General features: G+C 41.9%; 1 protein-coding gene across 1 annotated transcript in view; it reads left to right on the forward strand.

Annotated features, from left to right (window-relative positions):
- Nucleotides 1-13,782, forward strand: part of LOC126483798 (coiled-coil domain-containing protein 25) — a 53,560-nt gene that overhangs the window by 21,390 nt on the left and 18,388 nt on the right. Inside the window, exon 4 of the mRNA XM_050106976.1 lies at nt 10,583-10,762. Within this exon, the coding sequence (XP_049962933.1) occupies nt 10,583-10,762 (180 nt within the window). The remainder of the gene's footprint in view (nt 1-10,582; nt 10,763-13,782) is intronic.

Consider the following 13,782-nt stretch of genomic DNA (forward strand, 5'->3'; position numbering starts at 1 on the left):
ACAAGTATTATGTGTAGCGCAGCTCTTACACCAAAACAACTCAAATGAAATGTCCAAATTTTCCTAATTTGTTGTTTGACACTGCAGGACCACCAGATTGTATGTATTTTATTAGTTATGAATAGAAGGCTGTACCTCCATTTATGGCTCAGCCTATTGGGCTGAATGCAAATCATCTGAGCCTGTTGCCCTCAGACTCTGACGGCTTGCTGTATGAGAAACACATTGAGAAGTACTTAAGTGTGTTGAGACATGCACTCTCATTTTCCATTCCTACTTGCACAGTGTGCTATTTACCATGAGGTAAAATTATAGCGAGATTTAGTTTTAGAAGAGTTTGAATCTTTGAAGAGAACTCTTCATTGCTGCTTGGAGAATAATAAAATAATCATACTAAAAGTATAGAAAAAGAGTTAACTGCAACTGTGTAGAATTTTTATTAATGTATCTATCAGTGACCACTCAAAAAATAAAAATCTTTTATCCTACATATGCCGACTAGTTTCTAACTAAAAATTCATCCATAGAGCTGTGGGAGTTGTCCTTATAAATGATTACAGTTTAAATTTGAAATTTGTTCTGCAAATTATGAGATATTGTGTGTTGTTGGACAAATGGTCAAGCATTTCTGGAACTACATAGCCCTTCTGAGCCAGTGGTAACTTAAGTAGTGAGTAATGATAGTAATTTTTTCTGGTGTTGTGGCTTTGAAAATAACTGAAGGTGGCTAAGTGTCTGGAAAATTGAAAGTCCTTGGGGAAATAGAATGTACTGGAAAATTCAGGGAATTTTGGAAGACTGAAGGAATTCTGAGAATGCATGATTGTAGTTCAACTGATTGTTGATGGAGCGAGGTTATGGCTCACGCTAAGATTCTGCTTAGGAAACCTTTGATTGTGAAGTCACACAAAAGATGTGAAGAAATTCATTGAATTGTTGTAATGTTGTCATCACGATGAGGCAACTGTGACACATGATGTATGGAAAAAAGAGTTGTATACAAAACATATCAGTTTTAGTAAAAGCTCAAAATGAGAGTGGAAGGAATCCAAGGGGGAAAAAAAATCAATGATTTGAAGCAGTTGAAAATTAAATTTTTGGTGATTAAAAATGTACATAATCAGTCACAGAAAAGAAAATATGTTAGAAAATGCTACATGCAAAATTAAATTACCATAATCATTATTATGATGCAAGATATGACTGCTTTGCAGGAGCTGTTTTCGTGTGAGCTGGTGACAGGGTGTTTAAGAAATATTGGTATTTGATTTAGATTTATGGAAAAGTACTGTAAAGTAATAAATTCTCTTCTTGATGAATACTATGACATTATGCTTATTCTTCTGAATTAAGTTTCAACTAAAGCAAACAAACCTGAACAGTAAAATAATGCATATAGTATTTCTATTATGATGTGAAGGATGATTATATTGAGAAATTTGAAATTTATCTCCAGTATCAGTGTTAGAAAACATTACAACTGACCATTATTTCTTGAACAACAAAAGTAATCAGTTTGTGTATATCTTGTTTTTAGTCATAGGTGAACTTCGAATAATTGGTACTAAGTGACATGATGATAAAAAAAACCTTGTAAATCAGCCAAGTAAGACTTGCTACCACACAAAAAATTTCTCTCACATAAAAAAAATTAAGGCAAATTTGGAATTTCAGCCTGGAAAAACTTGAAGCTTTGCAGGGGAATATTTTGATGAAACAAAGCCTCTATCATCGAACAGTTCTTTTCAAACTTTTGACAGATTACTTATTAGGAATTTCACTAGCAAAGACACAATTAGAACACTTAACTACTTGAAAGGTTTTTATACGATGACAATGGATAAATATTATTTCCACTGTTTACTTTTGTGATTTATGTCCAAACAATCCTGTTGTCGTTGTCGTTTTTCTGCAGTTAATACTCTTATTCTGTGTGATGAACCACGGCTGAATCTTGTGCTATACTACTATGCTGGTTGAGGTATGTTAAGTGGAAGGTCATTCACAAATACTTAGAGTGGACCCAAAGTGAGCTGTGTAATTTGTAAATTTCCAGTAGTCACTAAAATTTGAATTCTTCATCACTGTTTTGTTTCATTTTGCTAGCTATGCTTCAAACCATGTGTTTGTAATACAAGCAGTTGTGTGCAATTGCTTTGTACTATTCACACAATTTGTAGGTGGTGATGTTTTGTTATTAAATATTTTTAATATTTTGTGAGTGCACATGTATATGGCATTGCAAGTAGAACAATCATTTTGGAAGCCAAACATGATGTACCAAGTAAATTGTTTCTGCTTAATTATAAAATTAAGGCTCTGAAGATCACACACACATTACTTTCTCAGATATTTTAGAGAAAAAAAGTCAGCAAGGAAACTGGGTGGTAATTGACTAAGTTTTCCTGATACTATTCTTATGAAAGTCATATTTGGAAAAATCCCCCACATTAGTGTTGCATTTCATGTATCACTAGGGATATGACTTAGTAAATTAGTACAACTCAATAATTATGTTAAAAATTCCATTGACACTTAGTGATCTTTAGATTTATGATTTGTTCAAAAAAAAATATGTCAGTGCATGTAGTTAATCAGATTCTTGTAGGATGATATTTTCAGTGTACTCCTTTCTTCTCCAACTGTACTACTTGAGTTGCCATTTACAAAATACTTTAAATTTGTGTTATATCAGTTACTGGTTTCTAACATTGACACAGATTATTGAGAAATTCTTTGAATCTCACTGGCATCTCTTTACTTCATAAGCCTCATCAAAATATTCTTGTATCCTATTCTTAAAATATTGTATCTTGGTATCACTGATAAACATGAGTATTTTGCATGGACATGTCTCAAAGTTGTATACTATTCGTATGTAAAACTGCTTTAAAATGTCACTAAATGTAGAAATATGGCTCAGTAACAATTCGCTAATGGGACATGATTCCGTAACTACAACTCATAGATTATGCCATATGAATGGGGAAAGAGATTAAGTGCCAGCTTCTTAGTTTTCAAGTTTTATAGAATGTTTGTCTCTTTCACCAGACACTTCAGATTGCCATGTGATTGTATATACACTGTGTTCTGACAATAAAAGAGAAAGAAGCACCCAGAGGGCCCCCCCCCTTGCGGGTTTAGAATAGGCCCGAGGTATTCCTGCCTGTCGTAAGAGGCGACTAAAAGGAGTCTCTCACGTTTTGCCCTTTATGTGATGGTCCCCCGTCAGGTTTGACCTCCATCTTCCTAAAATTTCTCGAAGAGTGAGCCAATTGCGGAAGGCACCTTACATGGTGCATCGTGTCCATCGGGCATTGAGAACTGTTGCCCACTTTCTCATCGACGCATTGCAGTCCCAGTTCTGCTCATTCTACATCTCTCAGGTGAGGCCACCTTCCTGGGTGCATTTTCCACCATGCACTATGCAGTGTCGCTTTCTGCGCCGATGATAACCATGGACTTCTTAGCACCTCATATCCAGCATGGTAGCCAGTCCGTTGTGGTGGGGCCGTCATGTACCCTGTTGGTTGTAGCCCCCTGACAACACAGGAATCGCTCTGCTGATGCCTGCGCCATTAACTCCCCACATATGCCATGGAGTAGATGTCTATCTCCCTGGGGCATCAGAACTCCCGGCAATGGACATCCTGCCATGTGGCTCTTGCTGAGGCCGGGTGACGCCTGTGGGGAGGGGCCCTGGTTGGAATAAGTGACATCAGGGTGGATGACACGCCATGAAGCATAGTACATCATCTCTTGCTGGTGGTCCGCCACCAGCAACCTCTAAGCGGGCATAGTCTAATTTCAATGCTAAGAAATAAGACCCCAAATCATTCCCCTCCCTGGACACATTGTAGGAGGAATGCCAAGCTAAGGATGACAGTGAAGCTTATTCGCCCCTTTACCTCATATGTACGAGAGTTGATGGAGAATCTTTCATGTCCATGAAGCTTCAGTTTTTGTGGAGCATTTGGAGGACAAATTTGGGGAGGTGGAGGGCTTGTCCAAAATGTGCTCTGGCACAGTCTTGATAAGAACAGCATCCTCTGCCCAGTCATGGGCATTACTCACTTGTGACAAGTTGGGGGAAGTTTCTGTTACCATCACACCCCATAGGAGCTTAAATATGGTCCAGGGTATTATAGTCCACAGGGACCTCCTTTTGCAGTCTGACGACGAGCTGTGCGCCAATTTAGAGCGGCGAGGTATTCATTTCATCCGGCGCGTCCATCAGGGCCCGAGGGATATTCAGGTTGCCACTGGTGCCTTCATCTTGGCCTTCGACGGTGCATCATTGCCCAAGAGAGTCAAGGTGATGGTCTACTGCTGTGACATCAAGCCATATATCCCTCCCCCAATGTGGTGCTTTAAGTTCTGGAAGTTTGGCCATATGTCTTCCCACTGTACATCCAGCATCACATGTCGAGATTGTAGACATCCATCACATCCCAATACTTCATGTGCCCCACCTCCAATCTGTGTCGGCTGCAGAGAGCATCATTCACCTTGCTCGCCAGGCTGCAGGATTTTACTGAAAGAGAGGAAAACCATGGAATATAAGACCCTGGACCAACGAACCTACACTCAGGCTAAGAAGAAATTTGAGCGCTTACATCCTGTGGATATGACCTTCTCTTACGCCGCCACTACGAGAACAGTTGTCGCCGCATCAGTTCCTCGCATTCCTGTCGCCTCTCAGAAGCAGAAGACTACAACTGCCCCCTTGGTGGGGGGCACTGCACTCCCTGTTGCTCCCATACCACCTACTTCGGGGGGCAACCCCTCCTCCCCCCCCCCTCCCCCTCCATCAACCTTTGGGGTTATAAGTTCCAACTTCTGAGCCGGAGAAGCATAAATCATCTTCGGCTCCTCTCGCTACGAAAAGGTCCCTTGGGTCACTCCCTCCCCAGATCTCTGCTAATGGGAAATATAACATCCACCAGTGGCTGAAGAGTCCAAAAGCAGCTGGTCGTAAGGCTTCATGCTCATCCTCAGTCCCGGACACTGAGTCGGTGAAGTCCTCCCAGCCAGGGGAATCCAAAGAGCAGTGAGAGAAATCCAAAAAGAAGGTCCCCAAGACCAAGGGAATTGCGGTGGCACACACACCACCGTTACCTACAAGCTCTGTGTCTGCAGATGAGGTGGAGCTTCTGGCGTCCGCTGAGGACCTAGATCTCTCCGGATCCTCAGACACAATGGATATAGATTGCTCAGGCAAAAAGTCGGCGGCAGCAGGTGATCTGAGGCGTAAACTGCCTCATTGAATGTTCCGTGCATTCCCAGTCTCACGATGATGTCATCCTCCATTCGAATTGCGGCGGTTTTTTCCACCACCTGGCTGAGCTACGGCAACTGTTAAACTTTACACCTGCTTTCTGCATTGCCCTCCAGGAAACCTGGTTCCCAGCAGTGCGGACCCCTACAGAAACCATAGTGACTGCAAGTGGAGTTTCTGTTTATGTCCTAAACTTAGTCTGTAGTGAAACTGTGCCCCTTCAAACCCCTCTTGAAGCTGTGGCTGTCAGAATAAGGACGACGCAGGAAATAACTGTCTGCAATGTATATCTTCCTCCAGATGGTGCAGTATCCCTGAATGTATTAACTGCACTGATTGATCAGCTCCCTCAACCTTTCCTACTTTTGGGAGATTTTAACTCCCATAACTCCTTTTGGGGTGGCACCGTGCTTACTGGCAGAGGCAGAGATGTCGAAACTTTACTGCCTCAGTTCGACCTCTGCCTCTTAAATACTGGGGCCGTCGCACATTTCAGTGCGGCTCATGGTAGTTACTCAGCCATTGATTTATCAATTTGCAGCCCAAGACTTCCCATCAATACATTGGAGAGCACTTGATGACTTGTGTGGTAGTGACCAGTTCCCCATCTTCCTGTCTCTGCCCTGGCATCAGGCCCACGTACAACTGCTCAGATGGGCTTCAAACAAGATGGACGGGGAAACTTTCACCTGTGCTGTCACCATTGAATCTGCCCCACATTGTAACATTGATGTGATGGTTGAGCAGGTGACAACAACAATCGTTTCTGTGGCAGAAAACACGATCCCTCGGTCTTTAGGGTGCCCCCAGCGAAAGGCAGTGCCTTGGTGGCTGCCGGAAGTCGCTGAAGCAATTAAGGAGCGTCGGCGAGCTCTACAGTGGCATAAGCGGCACCCTTCCATGGAGCACCTCATAGCCTGTAAACGGCTCCGTGCACGCCTTCACCAACTTATCAAACAACAGAAGCAGGAGTGTTGGGAGAGATATGTCTCGACCATTGGGTGCCAAGTCTGGACAAAGATCAAACGTGTTTTCGGGAACCAGACCCCAACAGGTGTTCCCGGTGTTACCATCAGTGGCATGCTATGTACCGATACAAACGAAATGTCCGAGCACTTTCCTGAGCACTAGGCGCGAGCCTCTGTGTCGGAGAATTACCTCCCATCCTTTCACACTGTCAAACGGAGGCTGGAAGGGAAAGTCCTCTTGTCCACTACACGCCACAGTGAATCCTGTAACGCCTCACTTGCAGAGTGGGAGCTCCTCAGTGCCCTTTGCAAATTTGCCCCGACACAGCTCCTGGGCCAGATCGGATCCATAGTCAGATGATTAAACATCTCTCATCTGACTGAATGTGATATCTCCTCATCATCTTCAACTGGATATGGTGCGATGGTATCTTTCCATCGCAATGGCGGGAGAGCTCAGACTTGGTAAAAACCCGCTTGATGTGTGGATAGCTATCGGCCCCACCAACATTCTTTGTAAGCTGCTGGAACATATGGTGTGTCGGCAGTTGGGTCGGGTCCTGGAGTCATGTGGCCTATTGGCTCCAGGGTTGCTCTACCACTGATAATCTTGTTTCCCTCGAGTCTGCCATCCGAACAGCCTTTTCTAGACACCAACATATGGTTGCCATTTTTTTTAATTTAAGAAAAGCGTATAACACAACCTGGTGACATCATATCCTTGCCGCATTATACGAGTGGGGTCTCTGAGGCTTGCTTCCGATTTTTATCCAAAATTTCCTGTCACTTCGTACTTTCTGTGTCCAGGTTGATACCTCCCATAGTTTCCCCCATATCCAGGAGAATGGGGTTCCGCAGGGCTTTGTATTGAGTGTATCTCTATTTTTAGTGGCCATTAACAGTCTAGCAGCAGCTTTAGGGCCGTCCATCTCACCTTCTCTGTATGAAAACAACTTCTGCATTTCGGACTGCTCTACCAGTACTGTTGTTGCTGAGCGGTGCCTACAGGAAGCCATCCACAAGGTGCAGTAATGGGCTCTAGCCCATGGTTTCCAATTTTCGGCCGCAAAGTCATGTGTTATGCACTTCTGTTGGCATTCATCCAGAACCAGAACTTTACCTTAATGATGATCCACTCACTGTAGTGGAGACATATCGATTCTTAGGACTGGTTTATGGTGCCCGATTGACTTGGTTTCCTCACCTTCGTCAGTTTAAGCGGAAGTGCTGGCAGCACCTCAGTGCCCTCCGCTGCCTGAGCAACACCAACTGGGGTGCAGATCGCTCTACGCTGCTGCAGCTCTGCAGAGCCATTGTTCAATCCCGCCTTGACTGTGGGTGTCCGGTTTATGGCCCAGCAACGCCTTCAGCGTTGCATTTACTCGACCCAGTGTACCACTGTGGCATTTGCCTAGCGACAGGAGCTTTTAGGACGAGTCTGGTGACCAGTGTCCTTTTGGAGGCCGGAGTTCCTCCATTGCAGGTTAGGCATGCACTACTGCTGGCGAGTTACATTGCACATGTTTGTAGATCTCCTGCGCATCTGAATCAGTGTCTCCTTTTCCCACCCACAACGGTTTATCTCCCGCATTGGCGACCCAGGTCTGGGCTTCAAATTGTAGTTCGTATCCGATCCCTTCCTTCCGAATTGGAGTCCTTGCCTTTACCACCGATACCTGAGGTGCATTCACGCACACCTCCATCGTGTACACCTAGGCCGCGGCTTCACCTGTACCTTTCACATGGCCCTAAGGGCTCAGTTAACCCCACAGTTCTCTGCTGCCACTTCCTCTCGATTCTTGACATGTACTGAGACCAGGAAGTGGTTTACACCGACAGCTCAATAGCTGATACTCATGTTGGCTTCACATATGTCCATGGAAGACACATTGAACAGCATTCTTGCCTGCTGGCTGCAGTGTTTTCACTGCTGAGCTGGTGGCTATATCTTGTGCTCTTGAGCACATCCGTTCATGCCCTGGGGAGTTGTTTCTTTTGTGTACTGGCTCCTTGAGCAGCCTGCAAGCTATCGACCAGTGCTACCGTCGTAATCCTTTTGTAGCGACTATCCAAGAGTCCATCTACGCCCTGGAACGGTTCAGTCATTCAGTGGTGTTTGTCCGGAGCCCAGGTCACGTCGGAGCCCCAGGCATCGGACTTGCAGACAGGTTGGCCAAACAATCTATGCAGAAACCGCTTATGGAGATTGCCTTCTCTGCAACTGACCTGCATTCAGGTTTTGCGGCTTCAGGAGACGAAATGGCATAACCTCAACATGCAGAACAAACTGTGTGCCATTAAGGAGACTACGAATGTGTGGCAGTCCTCCATGTGGGCCTCTTGCAGGGATTCGGTGGTTCTCTACTGACTCCGCATTGGCCATGCTTGGGTGACACACGGCTACCTCCTGCGCTGTGATGACCCACCTCAGTGTCAATGGGGCGCCCGGCTGACAGTGGCCCATACCTTGGTGAGCTGTCCTTTGGCTGCCCTACGATGGAGTCTTCAGTTACCGGACTCGTAGCCATTAATTTTAGCTGACATTGCCTCATTGGCTAATTTAGTTTTACGTTTTATAAGTGACGGTAGGTTTTATCGTTCTATATGAATTTTAGCGCATGTCCTGTCTCCCTTTGTGTTCTCCACTCTAATGCTTTTAGTATGGATGTTTTAATGTGTCACAGAGTGGATGGCTTTTCCTTTTTATTCTCGTGGTTAGCCAACCACGGTCATCTGCTCTCTTGTTTTTACCCCTTCTACCTGTTTCTTGCTTATCTCTGTGGTTTTATGTTCCTGTTTTGTCCATAGTAGTGTTGGTTGTTTTTGTGTCGTTCTTCTGGTTCTTCCTTTCTCCTGTTATTGTGCTGTATGTCTCCTTTTTTTTCTTCTTTCCCTTGCGTAATTATTTTACTGGGATCAAGGAAGCGACGACCTTGCAGTTTGGTCCCTTCCCCTTCTTTTTTAAACCAACCAACAAACCACCGAGAAGATATGATTGGATGTGAGTGTAACTTCGTACATGTACTCACCATCAGCGAGTATGTAAATGATTAGAGGTATAATTCTCTGTGACAGGTTGGACGACCCCCAGAGTGCGTTAATGTTGTTTGTATTTAGTGTTGTTACCAAGCAGGGTATATAAGGGGTGTGAACTGTGTAGAGGTGTGTCACAGAGATGCCAAACACTGGTGTGAAATATCTTTTCAGCATCTGACAGAGTGTCACTGGACTCTCCATTTTGGATCTCCATTTGGCTGGCTGGTCAAATTGTGCGATATCCATATTCACGGGGCATTCAGATGTGACAGTGGCCCGGTGTTGGGCTACATGAGAATGTGAGGGCAGGCATACTCACGTTAAGATTTGGACCAGTTGTGTCTCGACTGCTACAAGGGAGGATATTGTGCCCTAAGCACATCATAACCTCTTCACTCCTGTACCTGCCATTCAAGAACAAGTTATGGCCTGCTGTAACATTCTGTGTCATTCTGCACCATTGATTGGAGAATAGCAACAGCAGGACTAGGGAATTACCATCCCACACATAGGTTGCCACTGCACAAATGGCTGCGTTTGGAATGATGTGTCACAAAGCAAGGACTACAGATGAATAGGCTCACATTGTGTTCAATGATGAAGCGATTCTCGACTACCCTTGGTGACCATTGTCTGTGAATAAGGCATGCTCCGTGGAAAGGTTCCATTCTCCCAGTGTTTTGGAGTGGCATGCCAGTGTTAATACTGATAAATGGGCTCATACTTCCAAGTTCTTTGTAAATTTTACTTGATTTTATAATCACCAAAATAACATCACATACTCTCTCAACCTGTGTTTAATTTCACTTCTTGTGTCTCTTCTGGGTGCTTCACTTTTCTTGTCAGGCAGTGTGGTTTTTAAACATAAATAGTTGCAATTAAGCAAAGTGGGTTACTATTAAATTTTTAGTGTACTGAACAAGTGGAAGAATGGTTATTATTGTTTTATAAAGTGTTTCTGTTTCTATTAATTATGTATTGTGAAATTCCAACTGTATTTACAGTCCAGTTATTTAAAGAACCATGTTGGCTGATTATGTACGATATGATGCATAATATCATTAGCTCATTGAAATTCAGTTGAATGCTGATGCTTACAAATTTAGTTTGTAATTTTATGTTCTGGTATATACCAGCGTTCGAAATTACTTCCTGCTGGTTTATTATTTATTGTGATTTTAAAAATTGTTCTCCCTAATCATGTAACTTTGATTGTTACTTCTTCTGTAATAAATATAATTGCATTTATATTCTCTGTAATACCTAAAACATAACTTCTATCTTTTCAACAATGTTTCAGGGTCAGACTCTAGATGATATACCAACTTCAGTGTTAGAAGATGCAGCACAACTTGTGAAAGCTAACAGCATCCAGGGCAATAAACTTAACGATGTAGATGTTGTGTACACAATGTGGTCCAACTTGAAAAAAACAGATAGCATGGAAGTTGGTCAAGTTGGATTTCATCGAGATAAAGAGGTAAAATATTTTACCTTTTTTCTTTTATTTTGTAAAAAAAAAATTATGGAGTGCATTATTCTTCATAAAATTATTGGGGATAGTCACAACTTCTTAAGGTGGTAAGCAACTAGTACTACATGAACAAATGTGGGATATCTTCTCTGGAATACATGTTTACATTGGCTGTAAAGCAAAAGGCAGTGATCTTGATTATAAATGTTTCCAGTCTCAGGGGAAAGATGTAACAGATTCATGTATGCTGCGCAGCTGTTATCAATTTATAACTCTGCAGTCAAAAATCCTGGACATCTCCACAAGTCCTGCCTCTGTTCAAGAATCAAGTTGTAACTGGCGAATTTTAGTATTTGTCACTTTTTGTCCTCTGGAGTTTTTTAATAGGTTTTTAGCTAATTGCAAACTCTTCATTATAATTAAAAACTTTAACAAATGAGGTGAAAAGGAAGGCACCCCACCACAAGAACCTATATTTATGGCATAAACTTCAAGGAAAGAAAAAAGAAAATCATTTGCATGCTTTACTCATTCATATGAAACACAAGAATGAATGGCACACAATGAGCACAAAGGTAAATTCTTTAAGTATACTAATCATTCGCAACATCTAAGAATTTTATTCCCATACACAAATTGTTTGTCTATAATAACCCTTCAGATTAACCTGTTGAGGCAGGTAAAGCCCGTATTCCACAAAGCACTTAAGGTGTATACCTCTGCAGCAGCACCCCAAGTGGCAAGTGTTCAAATTAAAATTTTTTTGAAGCTCAAAGGTACTATTTATTAAGCAGTTGTTGTTCTCTTAAGGAGCTATCACAGAATTATGTTACTACTGTTGTGAATTATGGGCTCAACTGTTTGTTTCATATTATGATACATGTTTGCATAAGCATATCTTTATCTAAATTTACATTGCAGCATTTTGCATGTTGAGGTTGCAGTTATTTCTGGAGTTATTGACCTGGCAGTGTCTGTTACCATTAGATTTACAGCAAAATGATGTGAAAATGCCAATCTTATTGGTTTTGACCCTGACTGAGAAGAAGGGGAGAAGGCAGGGTTATATATTTCCCATTAATGAAGCAATTGAGGGTTGGAGATCACAGGAAATTCAGAACTTCATGTGAATGAGTGTGGCTTGTTCTGACAAGCTTCTGTCTATGATATAGGTCGGAATTCACTCAAGTGACAGTAATGAGGAAAAAAAATTCGCCTTCTTGAAAATAAAAAGCAAACCATGTTTTTATATCATTGATAAAGTACATTTCTTGTTACATTACAGGCTAGTTGTCACACAGTTTTCTGGCAACTGTACAAGATACAAGGAATGCTTTTTGCAAACAGCTTGTGTAACGGAATGTGTGGCAGCAAAAAATATTGCATTTGTTTAATTATGGCATTTATGAAAACATGCAAAAGCTCCAATACAAAGACCTGAAGTTAGCTGCAGGCTGCAGACAACAAAAGTAAACCATGAGCTATAGCAAATGTGTGTGCATGTGTTATTGCTGTGTAGTGCACATGCACAGAATTACGTGAGATTAGAACTGCTGTCTGTTATCGCGCGAGTGTAATGTGTTTCCTATTCTCTTAAGCCCCACCTTTTCTATCCCCAGATGGCAGCCACATTAGACCTGTTTCATACTTGGCGGATTGTCATGTAATAACCCCTTAAGAAATTTTGATGTTGCGTTGGTGGATGCTGTTACTGTTTTTGATAGCATGTTGTTGCAGTCGAGATGTTCAGTTGTCACACACAGTTCACATTTTTTACTTTTTACTTTCCTGTGCACATATTTGTTTTTGTGATGTTGTTAGTCAAATAACACCACGCCATGAAAAAGTGGAATGAATATCACAACTTCCCAAGCAAGTTGCTCTTTAAGTGGGCTAGTGAAAGGCTAGCAATTGAATATGATTTTATTACAGCAGTTTACCTTGAAAACTACACTTCACATAAAATTTGGATGTTGTCATTGGACTGTTGCTGAGGAGTCGCTATTGAGAGAATTTATTTGTAACATTACTGGCAACTGAACATGTAGCTCTCTCATTTTTTTCATCTATACTTATGAGGAGAGATCCCCAGTAGTGGGATCGACTTTTTGGAACCAAATGTACGGTGATGTAGGTTAAGATCTCAGATATTACACCCTGCAGCCATTCACCTTGGTGAGCCCTTGTATGGCAGTAACTGATGACAAAAATTTTGAAATTTTGTGTGATGTTCAATAGGATAAGGGTGTCTCGTGAAGGAACTTGTGGGTTAGAATCTTGTCAGGTGCACTGAGCAAGGTGGCGCAGTGGTTAGACACTGGACTCGCATTCGGGAGGACGACGGTTCAATCCCGCGTCTGGCCATCCTGATTTAGGTTTTCCGTGATTTCCCTAAATCGCTCCAGGCAAATGCCGGGATGGTTCCTCTGAAAGGGCACGGCCGACTTCCTTCCCCATCCTTCCCTAATCCGATGAGACTGATGACCACGCTGTCTGGTCTCCTTCCCCAAAAACAACCAACCAATCTTGTCAGGTGCTAATCACTGTATGAACATTTTAATTTGGTTTTTTTTTTTTTTTCTTTATATAATTCTTTTTCCACTTCGAATTTTGGTGAATGTGATTTTGATTGTATGTATCTATAATAATATTCAGTTATTGAAAATTTCAGTCTGTCTGTTAAACAACAATAGATGAAATAATGTATTTATATTGACCGTGCAATGGTGTGAAAAATGTGCGTTTTTTTATTTTTTTTTTATTTATTTATTTTTTTAAAGACTGTATGTGCAGTCTTTTTTTGCATGATAAATGTCATAGAAATGTTTAAAACAGAACCTAAATTTCTACTGCACTATGGACAAAATAACAGGTGAAGATTTAAATGAAAGAAGAGGTTATAAGCAAAATGAGTAATAGATATAATGAATGCAATAAACTGGATGAAAAAAGTAGAATGAGAAAAACAATAGAAATAATATTAAAATGAATACATAAAATTAATTAATAACACATGACCAAAGGTT

Source organism: Schistocerca serialis, chromosome 6, assembly GCF_023864345.2.
Source record: "Schistocerca serialis cubense isolate TAMUIC-IGC-003099 chromosome 6, iqSchSeri2.2, whole genome shotgun sequence".
NCBI lineage: Eukaryota > Metazoa > Arthropoda > Insecta > Orthoptera > Acrididae > Schistocerca > Schistocerca serialis.